Source organism: Electrophorus electricus, chromosome 22, assembly GCF_013358815.1.
Source record: "Electrophorus electricus isolate fEleEle1 chromosome 22, fEleEle1.pri, whole genome shotgun sequence".
Classification (NCBI taxonomy): domain Eukaryota; kingdom Metazoa; phylum Chordata; class Actinopteri; order Gymnotiformes; family Gymnotidae; genus Electrophorus; species Electrophorus electricus.
Window position 1 is genome coordinate 10,918,522 of NC_049556.1, and position 21,380 is coordinate 10,939,901.

The 21,380-nt window shown below is 45.9% G+C and overlaps 2 protein-coding genes across 6 annotated transcripts; both read right to left on the reverse strand.

Annotated features, from left to right (window-relative positions):
* Positions 1 to 92: 92 nt before the first annotated feature.
* On the reverse strand, positions 93 to 11,919 carry csrnp2 (cysteine-serine-rich nuclear protein 2). 3 transcript variants are annotated; one of them, XM_035521296.1, is made up of 5 exons: positions 10,197 to 11,919; positions 3,192 to 3,362; positions 2,398 to 2,659; positions 1,716 to 2,013; positions 93 to 1,463 (listed from the first exon to the last, which is right to left on the reverse strand). In XM_035521296.1, the coding sequence occupies exons 2-5, from the start codon at positions 3,346 to 3,348 to the stop codon at positions 678 to 680; spliced, it is 1,503 nt and encodes a 500-aa protein (XP_035377189.1). In that variant the 5' UTR covers positions 3,349 to 3,362; positions 10,197 to 11,919; the 3' UTR covers positions 93 to 677. The 3 variants fall into 3 exon arrangements, with proteins under 3 accessions (XP_035377189.1, XP_035377187.1, XP_035377188.1); XM_035521294.1 differs by lacking the exon at positions 10,197 to 11,919 and adding an exon at positions 7,448 to 7,707; XM_035521295.1 differs by lacking the exon at positions 10,197 to 11,919 and adding an exon at positions 7,057 to 7,707.
* An 84-nt stretch (positions 11,920 to 12,003) lies between these two features.
* tfcp2 (transcription factor CP2) lies at positions 12,004 to 20,462 on the reverse strand. 3 transcript variants are annotated; one of them, XM_027008464.2, is made up of 17 exons: positions 20,319 to 20,462; positions 19,796 to 20,145; positions 19,466 to 19,676; positions 18,775 to 18,926; positions 18,396 to 18,472; positions 18,191 to 18,296; positions 17,746 to 17,852; positions 17,460 to 17,612; positions 17,126 to 17,236; positions 16,885 to 16,973; positions 16,626 to 16,710; positions 15,104 to 15,197; positions 14,585 to 14,675; positions 14,325 to 14,431; positions 14,069 to 14,211; positions 13,768 to 13,819; positions 12,004 to 13,663 (listed from the first exon to the last, which is right to left on the reverse strand). In XM_027008464.2, the coding sequence occupies exons 3-17, from the start codon at positions 19,585 to 19,587 to the stop codon at positions 13,626 to 13,628; spliced, it is 1,527 nt and encodes a 508-aa protein (XP_026864265.1). In that variant the 5' UTR covers positions 19,588 to 19,676; positions 19,796 to 20,145; positions 20,319 to 20,462; the 3' UTR covers positions 12,004 to 13,625. The 3 variants fall into 3 exon arrangements, with proteins under 3 accessions (XP_026864265.1, XP_026864266.1, XP_026864264.1); XM_027008465.2 differs by lacking the exon at positions 19,796 to 20,145 and having other exon boundaries at positions 16,626 to 16,674; XM_027008463.2 differs by lacking the exon at positions 19,796 to 20,145.
* Positions 20,463 to 21,380: the final 918 nt, after the last annotated feature.

The following is a 21,380-nucleotide window of genomic DNA, read 5'->3' on the forward strand; positions in this document are numbered from 1 at the left end:
GGGTGTGTCGCTATCCGAGGATTTTGTTCAGCTTCACGGCTTAGTTTTCGGTTAACAACACCCGACTAACCCCCCCCCCCCCCCCACCCGCACTCCCACTCCCCTCAGGTCAGGTCGTGGCATTAGCTCCTCGCAGTTCACTCAGCTGTTATACTGCCAATAGTCCCAGTGGGTCAGTGAGCTACAGCACTGGAAACTCAAGGCATTTGTGCGGCCCGGGTGACCCACTGGGCCATCCTGAAAATGCTTGCTCCTTGACATAAAAGGCCACATTTTCCACCAGTATCAAACGCTGACCTGATACTGCGCTGGGAGAAAGAAAAAAATCAAAAACCGTGCATAACCTGCAAACTTGCTCAGGACCCCAACACCACCAACCCACCGGCTCAGCTCCCCTGCCTTCTGCTTCTTTTTAGCCTTTTTATAAATAAATTATTCTATTTTTTTATTCTTTTCAATAACGTTTTTCATTGTTTTGTTTTTTAACCCATGAAAGACCTACTTCGAATACAGTACATGCTTATCTCATAGCAGATACAAACCATTGTCAGCATCCATTCCTTCAACATCTAAACGTTACTGTCACGCAGGCGCACAGCGGTTCTACCCTGTGCAGAGTAGGCTCTCTTGAACTGTAATACAAATCTTGTGCAAAACATCTGCAGTGCTGTTGGACTCTACACCTCTGGAGGGAGCTGTACTGCCTCCCCGTCTGGCGGCGGGCAGCTTTTCTGCCCTTCTTCAGGGCCCAGATGGCACTCAGGGTGCAGGGGTGAAGGCTGCTCGCCGGCGGAGCTCTCGACCTGGTCCTGCCTGCAGGTCTGGGGTTCGTGCCGCTGGCTCGCGGCCTCTCCCGCCTCCCCCTGCCCCGGGAACGTCTCGAAGGCGGCCGTCTCGACAGGGCCGATCTGGTAGTAGAGCAGCGGGGACCGCTCCTTTAGCGGGCCCTGCGGGGCAGGGCCTTCTTCCTGGTTCTCAGCGATGCAGAGCAGGGCAGCTCCTCCTGGGAACGCTCCCTGGAGGAGCACGCCCTCCACGCCGGCCTGGCCATTCAGCTCGCCATGCAGAAGGCACAGCGCCGGCTCGGGCGCGGCCATCCCATCGCCCTGCGCCTCCTCGCGCTGGCGCCTCCTCTCCTGCTCCTCGGCGCTCTGCAGGTGCAGTACGGCTGTCTCGTTCTCCCGCTCCAAGCTGTCGCAGTGCTCCTCCAGGAGCTCTCGCACGGCCTCCGCGTCCGAGTCCAGGGGTGAGAGGGAGAGGGGTGGGGATGAGGAGGCCAGCTCCGCCTCCTCCCCAGACTCCTCCCCGTGCCTGGAGCCGAGCAGACGTCTCTTCTCCAGGTCCAGCTTCATGACGGTGTGCAAGTAGTGGGTGCGCACCCGGAGCGGGTTGAACTCGATCCGACCAGCTGTGTTTCGGCAACCTTCACGGGAGCAGCCGCACGGGAATGACATCCGGTCCACCTGGGACAGAGTCGGCAATGACGGAGATGAAGGAAAAAAGATGTAGGCTAACCAAACGGATCACCCCACCAGCTTTATGAGACACCAAGCATAAGGCTAACAGGCTGAACTGGGACGCTCACTATAGTCAGTGAGAATATAATGCTTTGCTTGTTGCTAACACATTACAAATTCCTATCTGCAAGCGCACGTGGTCAATCTATCACACACACACACACACACACACACACACACACACACACACACACACACCTGGCACTTGATGCCAGCCTGGCTGCAGCCGCACTGGTGTGGGTCGCAGTAGAAGCGGCAGTCGCAGCCGCACTCCTCGCGGGACAGCCGGATGGCACGCAGCTCTGTCTTCTCGCGGGCATCGATGCGGGCGATGCCCGAGGCACGCAGCAGGGCGCGGCGGCGCTTGGTGGGCAGCGGCTGCAGGAAGAAGCAGTCGTCCACCTCCACGCCCTCCACGTCCAGGTCCTCGTCCGACACATCGTCCAGTGTCAGCAGCTCTGCTTGGGCACACTCCACCGTCCCGTTCCGCGTCAGCGGGGGGGGGGGGGTCAGAGTCAAAACTTCAGCTTTGGTGCTTTTTTCCAGGTTCATTTATGCAACACTTTCAAAGGTCACCTCAGTTGGCACAGGCGGGTCAGGGAGAGCGTTCCTAAAGGCCGGCCCAGCGGGGAGCCGAGAAAAGCAAAGGCATTTTGCAACCTGCTCCTCTGGTAACACAGCCCCCGTTAATTGCCGCCTCAACAGCTTAACAACCATCTGGGTGCAGCTGCCAAACCCGCTGCTTTTACCTCTGGTTAAAGAGCACCAGTTAGCATCTAGCATTCTTCTTCTCATTAACAAAAGCGACCCCGTGTAGTTAAGCCTGCGGCAGAACTGTGCCATAGCTCGCGTGCGTCACCGGCGCGTCGCGCTCCTCACCTTCAGCTTGCGAGCGTTAAGCTTCTCTTGGCGAAGGTGCTGCCGCAGTGCCCGGCGACGACTGCTCTCCTGCTCGCGGGCGAACTCGCGCAGCGTGTAGCGGCGCGTGGCACAGTGCCGGCGGGCCATGCCCAGCGAGCTGCCGCCCTGGCTCGGCACGCTGGTGAAGCCTTGGCGCCTGGAGAAGTAGTAGACAGTCACGGCGTCGAAGCGCACCCGCTTCCGGCCCAGCGACGTCTTGTGGCGCCGGAGAATGGAGGTGGCTGGGCGTGAGCATACAGAAGGCATGTCAGCGGTGCAGCCAACAGGGCTCAGCATATTGTCGTTTGCGTCCTCTGGACCGGAAAGCACTCTGGTCCGAGAGGCTTAAAGAAATTAAGAATCGTGAATCTCTCTGACATTGCAAGAGTTCTGCCACTTCCGGGCATAATCTATATGCTGATGACATCGCCACGGATGTGTCTGCTTTCTTTAAAAAATGGACTGTCGTCGTGCTTTCTTTGCATAGCAAACTTAAATTTGAATTGAATTGAATTTGCAGCACGGTGTAGGCAATAGATATATCACTCAAGAATGTCTACAGTCTAGTATTTGCCCTGATGCCTCCTATATGAGAAACAGAATGTGTCTGTGAAGATGAATGTCAGAAGTTGTTTCATTTGAGGATAGCTACCTAAGCTAAGCTCACATCAGTACAAGACCTAGTTCCCGGTGGCCATCTAGATTCAGCTTTTTTCAGTTTTTAACCTGTCGTTCTAATTCCGTGCTGAACTCTGACCCGAGGCGCTGCCTTACGCGTGAGGGAGCTGGAGGGGGCGTTGAGGCTGTCGCAACTGTCCGCACTGTCGCTGCTGGAGATGTCATCATCCGAGTCTTTGGCGGTCGAGCACGGCGAGCCACCGTCCACCTCCTCGAATCTGCGTTTCAGGCTGAGAGCCGACACTGTCTCCATGGAAACACGGCGTTCTGAGGACATGAGGCACACGCTTAGTTCACCTGACTGACAGACGGACATGGCTGAGGTCACACACGGTGGTCAAAGGCAAGTCACAGAAGTGAAAGCGGTTCTGGACAGGAGACAGGGCCAGTGTACCGTACAACATGGGTACAACTGCAGTGAAGGATAGCAGAGCTCACACCATCTGGACCAAACAGTAATAATTATAACACCAGTGTCAGCTTGGCCCTGGGCCTTTCACACCAGAACATCCTAAACTGCAACGGTGTTTCAATGTTTAACGTGAAACACGACGTGGCACTTGAATGAAAATGCAGTGAGTTAAATAAAGCTTTAACCGGACTGTACTGTTCATCAGACCACACGAATACCTGGAGTTCATTCATCGTTTCACTCACAGATTTTCTGAGATGTTCATTTTCTCTGATTTTATCAAAGCTTTCACTTGTGAAGTGCTATTTTTTAAAAGTAATTTTTCACTCTGAGGTAATAACCACTTAGTCCCTAAGTGGAATGCATTATATTATACACTTTTGTGATACACTACAGAGGTCAATATAATAATAACTACTAACAGAGGTTGAAGGAGTCATATGCAGATTTCACTCCATGAATTATTTTAAAGGTTTCTTATGAGAGATTGCCAGCTATGCACAGGGGTATCTGTGACTGCTCTTATCATCTATGGTAAAGGGTTACACTCAGAGCAGGGGTACCCACATCCAGTGCTGGAGAACCCCAGACCCGGACGTGAGCACCCCTAATGTACGAGATGGGAACCAACTGCCTAACCTTTAACACCCTGTAGAAATGCACTCGAAAACTGACCCAAGGAAAAGCAGAACTGAACAATATGTTATACTAGATAAAAATGACTTTGAATGTAATTGTTCAGTGATGCTATATGACAGAGCTACTGAACACGAAATATGATAATAAAAAGTACAACAATAATATGAAGTACATCACCAGCCTGGCCAAAGAGACTTGCTGGAAATGTGTTTTTTGGTTTATTTTTTTAAAATCAAGCCAGGCTGTGTAGCAACACTGGAAACCGACAGCCTGAGAGAGCTTGTGAGGAAACCGAAAACAGTAAAAACACGAAAGTGAAATGAAAGGGACAAAAAGAAAAAACAACAAAACACTCAACAGCAAAAAAGGACAGCCAACGTTTCCAAAAAGGAGCCATTTTCTTTAATCCATTCTCATCGTGTGTGCTTGTGCCAGCAGGTAGGGCTTAGCTCAGTCTCTCATTTTCTGTGTCTCTCTCACAAGCATGACAGCCCTTTCAGAAATCATCAATTCTGCAAACATTGCCATGGCAACGGGAAAGGCGCAGTTTACAGAAATGGCCTTGGGACAACTGTCCCCTCTTCTTTGCTACCCTACTAAAAACCAGTGGCACCATTTAAACAAGTCTCTGCAGGCTGGTACCGAGGCCAGCCTAACTAGACAACAGGGGGTCATGCGAGGTCAGGAGTGTTCGCCCAGACCACCTCCTTTGTGGGTGAGGGGGGGGGGGGCGCCTGACAGCTTTGAGCTGTTGCCCGACTGGTTTGCCTCGTGATTAGGCAAAGCTTCTCCAGCAGCCCTGACGTCTTGCTGAATGACAGTAGTGTAGGAGTTCTACGGGAGGAAGCCTAGAATCGGGCCCAGAAAGTTTCGGGGGGGGTTTTTTAATTATTTTTAGAAAGGACACTACAGGTTGTGTATTACAACAACTGAACCGCATAAAATTCTAATAAATATCTGAATGAATATCTCACAAATGAAATTACATGAGAAAATGTACATTAATCTTATTCAAATGTGTTGCAATGGCATTACTAGACTAGTCTTATTATGCTCACAACAGGGAATGACTGAAACCACAGCAGGCTTTTAAGTACTCTGGAAAACCGTCCATTCATTCTCTTAACGCAGCGATGACCGGCAATGGGGTTCATCACGGCCACAAGTTGCCAAGGACGTCAGAGAGGCAGCTCTCAAGCCATCAGACACTCTATCCAAACGCGGATGACGCGACGTTAAAAGCATTCCGAAAGGAAAGTGGGAAAGGCCTTTTAAACAGGGCTGCGAGCTTCCAAACTCCGGCTCATTCCAGTGCCTCGGATATGGAGGCCACTGCCTTTAAATGAACAGCAACCATAGAAACGAGATTCCTTATTTCCACCTTTCTTCATTGTTTTTGTAAATATCCATTTTAAATACGTTTTGTGACGTATAGAAATCATTGTAATAATCATTGTAATAAATAGAGAAATTACAGCACGCAAAGAACAATGATAATTTAATAGCCACGTGGCGACTGGTTACATTTCCCACATTTGTTAACGTAACCGATAACGCACTAGGCAGTTTATGATAGCTTGACAATCTTTCATTGTGGACTAAAATTTTGCACCGTCATCTACACTAATGGTTACACTCGAGATGCTTCGTGAGCCTAGTTGCAAATATAACTACATATATCTGAGCAGCGTAATAAGTTTATTGTCCTGTTGTGGCAAGACAGGCAACCTGTGCACGTTAGTGATTAGTGACCATGTAAAAAATCATTGCCGAATGAGAGGCAATTACCTCTAGCTTCTCTCATCTAAAGAACAAGGGAATGTGTAAAACGACGAACCCCTCTGAAGTGAAAACCAGACTAGATATGAGTGATCAGCATATTGATCTGCAATAGTCGTCACGTTGCTACTGAATAACCTCCATTGTTTTTGAATTGGTCGCGTCATGACTTTTACACCTAAAGACGCGATGGCTTCAGATACCCTTCCCTGTAATCTACTGACGTTCTACAGAATGCTCCTGTAGAGCCGATATGCTGTAACTGATAATATTCTGAAGATCACCGGAAAGAGGCTGGCCCAGGGGCGATGGGACACTGCAGTACAGGTCAGACAGAACCTCCTCAGTGTACACGACAGTATAGTCACTCTCAAGGTGTGTGTGTGTGTGTGTATCACATACTGATAAATAGCCATATGTGAAGGAAAAGTGGAACAAACAATACAAGTGGGACATTTAGAAGGGCGATGAAACAAACTGGCACATAAACAGGTGATACATCAAAGGCAAAACTTGCACCTTAGCCTTTACTAACACCATTAGCAGAAAATATCCATGTAACATTGCGAATTATTAGTCTTCAGAGCTGCATTGAAGGCGAAAGGTGAAAAACATCCTTTTTTTCCACAGGATGCACACCCTCTGGCCTATTTTGGGCGAGCGTGAGTAATCGAGGTTTGAGAGGACTGACAGCACCTCGGTTTGTTCAGTTTGTCAGCTACGGTGAACAAACACCATGAACGCGTCACGTTGCCCCAAGTTTCGGGCCGGTGGCGTAGTTTCTCCAAATTCACCCCCCATTCCGGAATCGGGAGGGTTCGTGGACAACTGTCAAAGGAAACCCGACAGCTGAGGCTTGAACACGGTCCAACATGGTGGCGAGTATGCACAGCTTCACAATGGCTGAGAGGGACAGCTGTCAACACGCCAGGACGGTATAAAGCAGCTAGTTGAGCCCACAGCGTTTTGCTTTAAGCCATATACTAGACTGGCGAAGAACATAGACACAGCCTGTGACGAGGCAAATGTCGCCCTGCTGGAATGGACATCATTTCCGTGATTCTTTTCCTAAGCTAGGCTACACGGGAAGCCCAAGCTAGAGCGAAACACAACACCTATTCAGTGTCTTACCTTGGATAGAATAGAGACCCTTTAACCGGCGAAGCAGTTGTTCTGTCCTTGCGGGGGTTTTTTGTTTGTCTGTTTATGATATTCCTTCTTTTTGGAATATTAGCCCAATTTTAGAGAGGTCCACAAGGTTATCAGATGAGAGACAAAGACGCCTTTAGCCCACAGAAAATGGTCTCATCAATGAGGAAACGCCGGCTGGCAGTGCTCGGGATGTCTGCTCCACAACACTTAGGCATTTTAGGCTAAAAAATGCTAGATTGCAGGACCAGTCAGATTTCGAACACGTATTTTGTGCATCAAAGAACTAAATGCAATAAACCGCGAAAATAAAAACACATACGAAGGTAGACCACGACCTCATTCAACCAAATTTGAAATCCATGACATTTACCCGAAAACATGCAACCAACAATAGATGATGAAGCAGACTTTCGCAGTCAATTTTTCTTAACACCCTCCATTTAAAAAAAACAAACAAACAAAAACAAACACACAAAAAAAACCAACAACCAAAGCGAGGGCAGCATTCGAGTCCTTTTTTTTCCTTTAAAGGGTGTTGCAAGCGCCGCCGTCCTCGGAGAAAACGAAATGTTAAATATCTTTAGCGAGTAGGGGAAATGTCGTTTTGAAACGCCGTGGGCTTCTGCGCGGCCCCGGTCTGTTACAATGTAACAATAGAGTAAGGAATGCTACGCGGCACCCATATATACTTATTGTGACATCACGGCCACGCTCCAGCGGGAGCTGCTGGGAAATGTAGGCGGAATCCGTGTATGCGGTTTGTTCACGTCTTTTTCACTAAGAAAATGATTACTTCTGCGAAAGCTATTCTGGGGACTTAAATTAAACATAAATGGAATTCGGATGAATCTGATATGTGATATATCTCAAAATGAGAATAGTCGCGTTCAGAAGTCCTCTTTTTTATTGACAGCTAGGTCTCCATGGAAACAGAGATCAGGGTCATATGTTTTGACTCCTTTCAGACTAGATATCACTGCACTCGCAATTGAAAATACAGGTATTAAATGAAACTCTATATTAAAATATGTTTGCAACTGTTTATTAAAGGTTTTGCTTTTATGTAAAACATTAATAAAGCCATGTAAATTCAAGGTCAATCACTAAGTCTTACACTCAAATTACATACAGGTTGTCAATCAGGATGCTCTCCCCATGCATACAAGCTACATAGTGTCCACTGAGTTTATAGGTCCACTTGGAAAATGGAGAAAAATGCTTTTAAAAATCATTTTAATCACTATATTAGATAAGCTTATAATAGGCAAGTTTTTTGTGATATTTTTCTTTTCCTCCAAAAATTTTATCAAGTATCCCAATTATTGGCATGAATGGGTTTTCGGGGATGGGGAGCGGGGGTGGTAGCAGGCACATGGTATACAACTTTTTCCGATAATATAATGCTTGAGGAGGTTTAAATATTCTGCATTCAGGGCATGACGAGATTCAGGACAGACAACTGTACTTTGATAGGTTTAATGTTCAAGTCTGTATTTGTGTTGATGTGGTGGAATGCTCGTCTTGATGCAACATCCAGCAGTGACCTAGATTTAGCCAGAGGAAGCTTGCATTGTCTGGTCTTATGCCACCTCCCTTAATGAGTCTGGAAGCCAAACAGCCTGGCAAGACCACATATGCAACACCATACTTCACAGAGTGCAAGATTTCTTTTTGCATGACTCTCCTTATTCATTTGCCAAACCCTTCTATGATATTTGTAGCCAAAAGGTTCATTTTTAATCTCATCTGTCTGCATGTCTGCCCAATTCCAGAATGACAATAAAATTTGGCATACTGTAAATTCTTACAAACATGACTGGGTGAATCTAGAGGATTTTTCTGGGCAAGCTTTTGTATAACCTTCGAGCACTGAAAAAGTATTCTATACATTTTGGGGGTCTTAGTGACTTACATGCCAACTACAATTCAAACCACCAACTTCTCAGGGCCAAATATGTATGCCATAGTTTCCAGGTTTTTCACTGTTCTTTCCTTATTTAATTATGTGGCTCTAGAGATGGTTATTTTCAGGTGTAGTTATTTTTGGAATCATTGCATGAAGGGCAACAATCTTTTCTTGACAGTTTGTAATGATGCTTGTTATTCACATTCAACTGAATCAAGAAAACATGAATAAAGTATACATAAATTAATGAATAAATGAGATACTAAATGATAATTAAAAATAACTTCAAATAAAAGGTAATATTTCTCAATTATTTTGAGCATTAAAGTTTGTCATTTAAGTCACAGGTTAAACTGTTTAACTTTTTTAAAAGAACGACCCCTCAGTCTGAGAGCTGACTCTGGATTTGGGTGAGCAGGGTGTAAATCGGCAAAGACGGCAGGGTGCAAAACGTTCTTAGCCAGGAAAGAAGAGAACTGCACAGAACTAGGATCATATTCTGCACGGTCCTTATACGTTACCTAACAGACAAGGCAATCCATGACTACCTACAGGCAATAAGAGGGTGTTTTCCCCACGTCTAGCCTACACCCAGTCACCTACAGCAGAAAAGTCAATCGGAGAATGAAGTAGGGCTAAAAGCCCTACGTGAAAGTCATTCCCATGGAAGAGCAGATAATGGAATTTAGCCTCATTTCAGCTCAAGGAAGGAAACACGACCACTCCCCTTCCAGACAGTACCTTCTAAGAATTGAACTTGGCCATCGGATTGGGTGTGGTTGCCAGAGGTCAAACTAACAGCTAATTTTTCCCTAAATGTACGCCTAATGTGTGAAGTGAATTTGGCACCTCACTCTGAGAGGATATACACTAGGAATATCAAAATCACAGAAAAAAAAATTGCAACAGGCTTTTTCTCTTGTTTCATAAGCATAGGGTAACAAAGGTAAGGACAAACTGAGCAGCCTTAGATCAAATTGTCAAAGATAGTTAGTACGGTGGTGTTATCATAAGAGTTGGGCAGATCACTGATGATAGCTGTGGGTGACCAGGGATGTTAGGGAATAGCATGAGATGGATCCATAAAAACGGATGCGTTGCTCCTTGGAAGCATGTTTCTAGTGCAAATTTGTCTGCAAGGAGCTCACAGTTGCAATACACCAGGGAGAATTTCTTAAAAAGGAAAATATAGGAAATTGCTTGGTCAGATTACCTCCACAATGTGACAGAACAGCCTATGAAATATCACCGTCAACAACAGAAGGCTCATTAGTGTCTCAGGGGTTAGGAATGAGCGCTCTAGTGAAGACGTCCTTCAGGAACTTGCAGGCTGCTCGGGGATGCCTGTTAGGAGGATGCACAGACAAACAATGCTGCTGAACTTTCAGATAAATCAATGTTAGAAATGAACAAATTTCTTAGTAACCTCTTTGGGGCAAATAACATAACCCAGGTAAGAGGTTGACTACTTGTGAATTTCACACTTCTCTGCTTTGACTATATATACTTTAAAAATTAGGTTTTTTTTCTAACAGGCATTCAAGTACAGACCTGCTATAACCAACATGTTCAGGAAAAGCTCAAAATGCCATCTCTGTGATTGCAAAGCAGTCTCTAAGTACAATATTAATGAAAGAGGCGTTACCCAACCCATATGGCATATTGAAATTTTCATAACGACTGCAAGTAGTAAAAAGGTTTGGCATCCACTCATTATTGTTGCAAGTTATAGGCCCTCTGTATGTCCACGTTAGTGAAAGAATAAACCCCTCGTAGTTGATCTTGTGCAGACGGAAGTGGACATGCGGGCCGTGCATATTTAATACTCATTTCATTTAGAACTCGTAATTCTTTTCAAAAAGAACGGTCCTGCAGCTAAAGGGGATTTAGAAGGCCCAGTATAACCCTGGGAGAGGTCTTCAGAAGTACACTCACCCACAGCTGTGCGCACTGCTGGTGAGAGTCAATAAGGTTGGCATCTTGCAGAAACAGCGCCCAATACCAGTTCAGTGGAAGTTATAGTGTGTGGGTGGAGGGGGTTCTGTAGTTTTGTATTTGATAAATGGCTTGAGGCACTTTTCCAAGCTGCTTCTACCTTCTTTGGTGGATGAACCCAGCTGCTTCCTAAATTAATAATTGCTACAGTTCCAAAAAGGAGGTCTTGTGCAGTAGAGGTCAACAGCTAAAAGGGTCAGACGTGCATGTCCGAAAACATACTACCCACGTTAGGGTGTGAGGAGACCTCAATGCACATTCCAGAATACTTAGTTCTACAGGTCCACAAGCAGACATAATCAGAGGTGACCAGTGACCCCAGTAAAGGCAAAAACCACGGTGTATCCTCCATAGTCACTCAGCAGTGAGGAGGCGGCAGACAAAAAGACAGACACTAGCCATGATGTAGGTCTGTAGCAGTTGTATTGCTCTTGCAGAAGGTTATCCAGGCAAACAGAGGTTGATCATACAGTCAAGGGATTTTCAATCACCTTACCAGGCGAACTCAAGAACCACAGGTCATAGACCTTAGCAGTAGGCAACCAGGAGCACTGTTTCAACCACTGTTGGAACAAATGTGAACAACTGCTAAGATTAATCAGCACAAGAATGGCCATGATGTTTTGCAGTTACCACGTCAGACTTCAGAACGAAACCCATCCTGTGGTACAGCCTTGAATAAATAGTCACACACATTGATGTATGAACGTCCAAGACACAGGAAGGTCCCTGTGGCTGGCTGCATTATTAAACCTCAAGAGCTTAATCTGGTCAGAAAACACGGCAGGGTCTGTGCAACCTGTTTAAAAACGCCTGACGTGTATTTGTCATGAAGCAGTTGGGTCCTGTGTTGTCAGCTTTTATGTTGCTATTCATGAGAATGAACCGCATTACAACTGAGCCAAAACTGATGCAGCTCAAGTATAAAATTTAGACATGGTAAATTTTTAGCTATACTGACTTCTAAACTAGCTTTAAATGTGACACTGCCAATTACTGCAGAAAAAGGACCAATACACACGCTGCATTGTTAATCCATTTTAATTTTTGCAGTGACATTGATAAGAGGGGATAGGGACAGATTATGCCTCAGTTATTTCTTGCTCTTTGTCCTTACATCTAGCGCAGCTAACCGTCACTACCTTCATGAGAAGTTTGACCACATCCCTACCGCCCCGTCTGGAGCTGCATTACAGCGGTCAGAGCCCAAAGAATAAAAGCAACCCAACAACGTGAATGACCCACACAACTCTGCTGGGTTACAGGCTTATGTAAGACATGATTATTTTCTTGTCTGCAAAAAATAAAAATATTTTCCTCCTAAAAAAAAAGCCAAAACTGCAACTGGTAAATAATACTCTAATGACAGAGCTTTGCGACAATGATGAGTATAATGAAAAAAACAAAAACAAGGGATTAAGAGCGAATGAGATGCCGAGAGGGAGATCAGCTTGGTGGTGCCTTGTGCCCCACTGTCTAAACTGTAAGAGAGAACAGTCAACACCAAAATGTAGTGCGTGTTTGTCGGCATGAAGGATTCACTACTCTCAGAGCCACATCACCCTTCACCGTCCTCAGAAAAGAATCCACATCAGAGACGACATTCGTCTCGTGCGAAACAAAGACTTTTTTTTTTTTAGCATTTAGAATGTGAGGTAAGACATCAGCTAGATAACAGTAACTCAGTTACACCGAGCAATGCTCCTCTTTCAAACTGCCAAGCCAGAGGAGGATACTAAAATAATTCATTCAGAGCGATAAGATGACGGAGCACTGAGCAGAGCTCTGTGAATAAGTCTGCAGAGAAAAGGTCTCGAATGACACCAATACATTTTTTTCCAACCGATAACACATGGGACAAACAGCACAGGTGAACAAAGACACTGACAAGACTAGAAAACGAAAACCGATTCGTGGAAGGGCATCTGTGAGACTGCCCATCACCCTACGATTCTATCATTGCCTTCCTCAATCACGGAAAACCTGATTTAAGGAAAAGTTCAAGTTTCACGTTGGCCGAGAAAGTTGTCAAGAATGCTTTCAGAAACACACCGAAGACACAAGCCTGTTATGCTCTTCCAACAACAGGAGCAGAGGCGACACTCGCTTCAGCTACATGCAGGTCCTTATCCGTGTTCAGACTTTCTCACTGGAGTGAATACACACACGGTTCTCTTAACCGCGAGTGTAGATGCATGAGGACCAGATCAGATATCATCTAAAAACACTACACATCAGCCCATTCAGTCTTTCTTGTTTGTGTGTGTGTGTTGGGGGGGGTTGGGGGTTGGCAACAGGCTTTGGCACACCAGAGAGCTCGGGTAACACGTGGACATCAAAGAAATACACTTTGAATACGACATAAGAAATGACAAAGCAAAAGCAAAAAAAAACCAAAAAAACGCATTGGGGTGGGGGTGGGGTAGTACTGGCAGTTGAGATACTCCGAGGAGAGCAACACATGGAGGTTTTAGAATGGGCCAGACGCGTCTCCCATTTCCCACGGCAGCCTCCGTACTCGTTCCAAGCAAAACAGTCATGAGCGCAGCCCGGGAGGAGTCGAGGTTGGGGAGTGTGGGCGGGGCGTGCTGACAGGGACCAATCGGATGGAAAACGGGGGCCAACTCTCGTCCCCCTTCTTGTGTTCTCACTTCAGGATGATGTGGTAGCCATCGTTCGTCTCAGCTGCCAACACAGGAGGGGGAAGTTTACAACGCAGACTAGCACACAGAGACATGTTTAAACTTGGAGAGGGACACGCTCTGGTTGACCTGGATGGCTTTTAGTACCTTTCATTGTATCCAAGACAAAACACATCTCGTCCTGAAAGTTCTGAATCATCTGTGAGAGAAAAATGGAAAAAACAATCATCAAGGAGTCACATCAAAGATGAAGTTTCTTTGCGTCATAGTACTCAATATTTCACAAAGGTATCGCACAGGACAAAGGACATTAAAGAAAACCATCATTACACAGCTACTCAGACCATAATTCATGAAGTTATAGTTCTGCATGGAGTAGATGATCTCTAGTCTTTGGAAATCCCAAAGCAGTGGGCAGAAGAAAAAAAAACCCTGCTGTCAAACTCACCTCATCACTGACCAGCACATGAATGCCCGTGGGTCCCTGCTTGAAGATCTGGTTGATCTGGCGTGGAGAGATATTGAAGAGCTGGGCTATTTTCTCCGTCAGCTCAACAGCCGTCAGCTCCTCCAGGTAAATGGCGTGGTACACTGCAGAGGTCAGGGCAAGGAAGACAGAACCGGTCACTCTTTTTCCTACGTGGTTGTGAGGACTGCCGTCCAATTGGATTAACCCTCAGCGGCTCCCACGCCCAAACACGCACCGAAGAAGGTGCTGCCCGTGCCGTCTCCGTTCTCATGCTTCTGTTGCTGCTCGCGCCCCTGCTGGGACTCTTGGCACACGTAGACAGTGAGTCTCGGACGAACCACCCTGAGCAACAAACACTTACAGTCAGCGTGGGCCAATTCTCTCATCAGAATGGCTGAGACGGTCACGCTGCAAGTGGCCATGTGTCATATTTGTATCCAAGTCACAAAGCCTCTTTTTCACACACACACAGACACATTGAAAATACACCCCCACCTTCCTTTCAGTGCGTTAAACAGTCTTATGCCATCAGCTGGGCCGCAGATCTGAATGACGTCCTCCCTGGTTAGTTTCAGCAAGTCTGCCCCTGATGACAGTCCCAGGAAGTGAATACTCAAACCAACACACACACACACACACACACACACACACACACACACACACACACACACACACACACACACACACACACACACACACACACACACACATATATATATATATACACACACATATATACACACACACACACACCAACAAGATTACCCCCCAAAACTAAAGCCATTACAAAACACTGACCTAAACTACATCCCTTACCTGCTATTTACTGGATAAACAAGCAAACAAAAGACTCAAGAGTGGAGTTCCTCAGTACTGGCATGTAACGTTTGTCTTAATAAGCATGACTTCATAACATTTAGGTAGGGTGCCACGTGGTTGCCGGGGCACAAGAGCGCAGACATGGGAGCTGTATGGTATGTAATGCACTCATAGCAAGCTGGAATGTCCCATTACCCGAGAAGTTTGTGAAGAGACGGCAGAATGGCGAAAAGCGGTTTCTATGGAGCCACTGCTGTGCTTCCTGTGGTGTTGCCGTGGGCAACAGATTCTGTTTGTTCAGGGTAGAGAGAAAGGACAGAGGTAGGCCTTAGTGTGAGGATCGTAAAGTCATTAGGACCCCCCCAGCCCACCCCAAATAAACATCCCCTCCATTTTCAGACAGAGAAAACAGTTCAAACGCTCAGCGTGGGCCAGTGCCACTGCAAAAACATTTCATACAATATAATAGTCCATCTCATATGACCAATACAGCTGCACCTCCCTGACTCTTAGCATCTCTGCCATCATTGGTTGTTCACTGAACTCCCACCATGTTGCAGTTCCGATCTTAGACTTCTATGCATATATGTATTTATGCAGATCTGTTTATCAGACAAGGACAACGACATTCCTATTGTGGATTTCCCTTTGCCTAGGAAATCACTCAAAAACGTTTAAAGCAGCAACTGCTGTCAGACGGCTCTCACCGTATAAGCAGATGGAACAACTGTCGGGCTTCATGTTCTGTTTCAATTTGCCATATTTTCCAAAACAGCACTAAATCCTGAGTGAGTGCCGGTTTATATAGTGAATACAGACTAACGGCCATTTGTCCTCGAGTCACTATTAAGAAACAAACGTTTTACTGCAGTATGGCAAAGTTACTGTGATAATGAACCAAGAAATATAACTTAGTTGGCCATCATCCAGTGCACAAAAAGGAGAAGGTACCACATCCATTTGGCTAATAACTACATTAGGGCAGGTTTGCACAAAAAATAAGCTTTGTAGCCATTTCTTCTAGAAACAGATCAAATCAAAAGTGACGAAAGGCCGCAGAGTAGGGGTGTAGAAGTGTGGTCATGGCGGGCTACTGCCCTAATCCAACACACCTTAGGCACTCCTGCCTTACAGGTAGAACTAAGCTAAGGGCAACGCACCAATTCCTGCATTTGAACTGAGCATGAAATTTCAGGTACCTTTACAAGCTCACGGGTGCGGAAGAGCATCGCTAATGATTAGTGCCTTTTAGGGTTCAAGTACGAGACGGCACGCGCCAGGCATATCGCCACAGCACAGATGAGCTGCGTTACGCGGAAACACCCAGGCGTAGCGGAGCGCGGTTCACCAGCTCCCGCAAACGGGAGCGAGGAGGTGACTGACCCATTCAACACACACACTATTGCTGTTATATAATCAGCAGCACGCGTCTTACATCAGCATGAATAGTTTAAAAAATTGCTTGCAAGTACACGACAGGGGCACAGAGAGAAGTTTTGATCAATGCAGCCTAACTAATATAACTAAAACAAAAGCACAAGTGTGTATGCACAAGCACGATGTTCTTTAACGAGACATGCAAATGGATGATGTAACAGCGCATACCTACATGAGCTCTATCATGTATATGCCAATGCACAGGATTCTGTCATCAACCAAACACTGTCATAACACATAACGCATCAGGGGAAAAGGAGAAGGAGAAGAGGCTACTTACATCTGCCACCTGTACAACTGGCTCAGGCTGGTGGTTTGGTGATCCATTGCTAGAAACAATTGGAGCCAAATTAGATGTGAAGTTTCTGATGTTGAGGAAAGAAACAGTGAGAAAAAACTATGATGACAATACAGGAAGGCTGTAGGATGTCAATTGCAATACACAATCAGATCTCACGTTAGATACGACTGACGTTGACTGCAAGTCTATCGTGCGACGGCACACGCCACAACAGCAGTGAGCTGAGGGCGTTCCTTACCCTTCCGTTACAGGGAAGCTGTTGTGAGTGGGGCCAAATCCTGGCGACGGGGAGTTGTTGACGTATGTAGCTTCAGGCCAAGGTGAACACTACAGAGACACATGATAACATCATACAAACAGGGCGGGACATTTTTTGTGCCAGTGTGGAATCAGACTGTAAGAGGGCGGAGCATTTTTCAAACCACGATCTCCCAAGAGACGCTCAGTGGAATGTCCCCAGCCGGGTTCCAGGTACACACCTCAGTGAGGATGGTCGTCTCGTATGACGGCTGGTATTTCTCCTTTTCTTGTGGAGCCCTCTTCTCCATCTTTTCCCTGTCCGTCTTCTGCTTCCTGTCGGCACCTTTGGGCTGGGGAAAGACCACACCGTCTAGTCAGTCTCGGATATGAGACGGTGTCTAAAAGGTGTCATTAAAGACAGGTTCTCACACGGTGACGAGTTGCGGACAAACAAAACCGAGTACCAAGTGCCACCCCCCACCACCACCACCACCCCGGCTCAAAGCTCCACCACGAGACCGTAAATGTCACTGGAGCTGAGCAAGCACAGCTGAGTGCATGCTTGTAGCCCACCTTGAAGACTTTGATTTGGCAGCTGGCAGAGTGCAGGTGTTCCGTGTACTCCCCTGCCTCGTTCTCCTTGAACGTGTCGATCTGGACGCGGAAGGGCACGCCCTTTTCACCACCATGCTTGCGCATGGTGAACTCCGTACTGATGCAGTGGACCTAAAAACGAGGGAGCCACATCAGCACCAAGGAGTCTCGCACCAATCCGGCCAGCGTGCAGGGCTGCCACAATATGTTCTGCTAGATTCTGAACCAGCGCACGTCCAGCTGTTCTCAGACAGGAACAGGATACCTGGATGAAGACTGACGTCCGCTTCGAGGGATCCCACAGAAACTCTACCGTGTTGAGCTGGGTTGGGTTTGCCCTTGGGTCCACAATACCGACAGACATGGGGATGTCTGCAGAGAGTCCACCCACCGACGGACAATCATTTTCATTTATTAAAGCGATGTTTTATTAATCACATGTTTAAACCGGGGCTCTTTAAGAAGCAGTCACACTGTGTATCTTAAATTTAAAATGTCAATCAAAACTGCTTCTGGTGTCATTTGCTATAATTGAAATTGGTGCCATAAACCCACTTTGGTACAAAATCACAACAAATATAAATCTAAATTGCCTGTGGGCCCTTGATTCTCACATGTTCATTTCTCCTTTAATAGCTTAATAGTTCGCCGTTAGGTTGCCGAAATGAAACGCAGTCTGCTCAGCAGGGAATGAAGTGGCTGGTTCTCACCAAGGTCGAGGATTCGGTCACCGGGACGATTCCAGCGCCAGCCTTCCAGCTGCTGGTGCTCAGTGTACTGCAACCTACGGTCGTGGAACACCACGCGGATGATGCTCTGTGGGCACCAACACGGGGGGGTTTGTCGTTAAGCACGGACTCTACCGCGTCACGGGGGCACGGTCATGAGCCACAGGCCGCAAAGCGAAGCCCTCACCTTCACCATTTTACCCGTGATCTCCGGGAGTTCGCCCATTTTCCGATTGTCCAGCATGCGAATTTCGTAGGACTGTCCTGGAGACGTGGTTGTGAACATTTAATCAGAAGGATTATTCTAATTGCAGCGGCAGTTTAATAAAGCAGCACCGTCAACTCCGAGGAACGCTGAGCATTTAAAAGCAAACCAATAAGAACAAAGCTGACAAAATCTATATAAAATGACAAGCCATTTATGGGTGCTTTTATTAAAAATACTCCCTTTATGTAGACTATATAAACAGACTGTATTTTTTGTTGTCAAAATGAAGGCTTGTAAATTAAAATGTTATATTTTATGCAATCCTATAGCCATGCACAGAGTTTCCGAGGGAACGGACCTTGGTTGAGGTAGGTGAGCGTCTCATCGTGCAGCTTCACAGCAGGTGATGTGGCAGCACACAGAACATACTGGAAAGGAAGGATCTTATTGTCATTGTCTGGGGGCAGGTTGGACTCTTCCTGCTTAAAGATGGGGAGAGCCAGCACATCACTGTGGACAGAAAAGAGGAGCACGGAGTCAAAATAAAAGACTTTTGCACTTTTGAGATTTGCTGTGAACCTTAATTTAGGTGACAAGTTTCCAAAACGAACAATAATAAACATGTTCTAACATTGCTATATGGAGCAGAGAACAGGAACAGGCAGAACTGGTCATTAAATTACAGGGAAAAACATGATTTGAAAGTTATTCTATAACGTTCATTAAAATTAGCATGAGTAATAGTCACAAGAATTGTACAAATTTTTGCAGGGTAGACTACAACTAGCAACTTGTAAGAGTTCAAAAATACTTTGCAGTTTATTTCTTGACTTATTACTATAGCACACATCAGCTTCAGTTTAAAACAAAAGTTCACTGATAATGGCTAATTTTGATGTTGAATTACTATGTAATTAAAATGTAGATTCATAGAATATCCTCCTTCCCCCCCCCCCCCCACCCCCCCCACCCCCACATGGACAATCAGGACATCACGTTTAAAACAATACGTGGACGAGGATCCCAAAGCCCACAGCGCTCAACCATACCTCATGCTGTACGCTCCAGCTCCGAGCTCCTGGCCAATGCCAGAGAGACTGGCATCGAAGTCCTGGACCAGACCGGACTCGATCACCTCATCGGCCAGCGGTAACTTCAGAGCCCAGGCCATTATGATGGGGAAGTTTAGATTTAAATCAGGTCCAAATGACAAAAGATACACCAAACTGGCCTCTCTTTCTTTTCAACTTTCAAACACACCTGTGAAAAGATGAGAAATTAACTATTTAAATTCGCAAATGATCACGTTCAGAGTCCTAGTAACAGCTAGAAGAAAGCATCCGGACGGTATCAGCAACCACAAACACATCATCTGGCACCTCAGCAAAAAACTCCACCAGCCACGTTCCCCCTCGGCGGCCACTTAGGTGTGTTCAGGCTTCAAAACTGCTGTTCGTGACAGACTGGGCCCGAGTGCTGCTGAGTAGTCAAAACAGCTTCTCTGATACTGGGTAAAATGTCGCCGGGGCTGTGAGGAGAAACTAGCGATAACAGCAACACTTTCCCCGCCACTAACCAACTTGTTCTCCAACTTCACCTGGTCGCGCCATGTTAACAAGACCAGACGGTAGCAGACAAGTTCCTATGATTTGGTTTATTAAGGACACAAAAACAATGTCTGTCTCCCCTTTGGTAATCGTCAGGTGAGCCCCTGTCCGTCGTTAATTACCTTCAGATAAAATCACATAAGTTGTGTGAGAACATTTTTCATCCGGAATGAAACAAACAAACAAACAAACAAACAATAACAACAACTCCGCTCGCTATCTGGAGCCGAGAGGAGACTGGTTTAGCTGTGCTCCGTCATTTTAAAACTCGGAATGGCGACGAAGGGTCACCTACCTGGAAAGAAATCGTTGAACCAGGTGTCTGATCAAATAAAAGCACATAAGAAATTAGAATTATTACACGAAAGGCATGTTTGTTTATCGGGTCTGTTCGCTAGAAATCGCTGTAATATCCGCAGCAGTCTTCTTCGCCGGTGGCGGAGACGGGAGGGCATGTCTGCCCCCTATCGGCTTGGCGGTTACACGGTAATAGCAGGTGTAATTACATATGGCAGTCTACATTAGGACTTAATAAAGATGGTTACGCTATGTTTGTTAGATGCTAGCAAAAATATTACTGCAGCTGTGATACAATTTGGTGGGCACATTCTGTGTATTCCATAGCCTGTGGGTGACTTGATAAAGATCTCTCAAGGCTAAAAGGTTTTATTTTCTGAAATACTGAGCATTCACCCCTCCGAATACAACAGCAGTCGCATTGGTTCAGGACAGATAACACTGTAGATCCGCTGTAAAATCGACTTCAAATGATATACGGCTGTGTGCAAAGATCACCATTAACTACGTGACTGTTATCCATTCTTGACCAATTAAGCCATAAATGGCTGTGTTTAACATTTTTAGTTAATTGACCAAAACAAATAAACAGTCCATACCATATGCATGTCCAGCTAGTTTCTTCAGTATCTGGGGTAGCTGTTTTTCATGTATACTGATGCTTGAGTTTTGCCTATAATGTTTACAGCCTTTCTATTCATGAAATCAGCATAGAGAAAGTGTACTGAAAATTAAAAGAGAAGGACTGAACCCCAACTTTTACTTGTGGGTACAGTGGGATGTTTGTGTCACAGCCATCAGTACTGACATTAAATTTACTCAGCAAAAAAGAATAAAAGTTAGTCTTTACCTTGAACGCAGTGGCACTGGTTCTGTAAATAAGCATTAACGTATCCCAAGTGAGAGCAACTGGAAAATAAATTTGCACGCTGAGCTCTAAGCTTAATGCTACCCAACTGAGAAGATCTGTTATATACACCAATCAGCCACATTAAAACCACCACTACGTGAAGTGAATAACATTGATTACCTCAATGCAGTGGCCCCTTGTCAAAGGCTG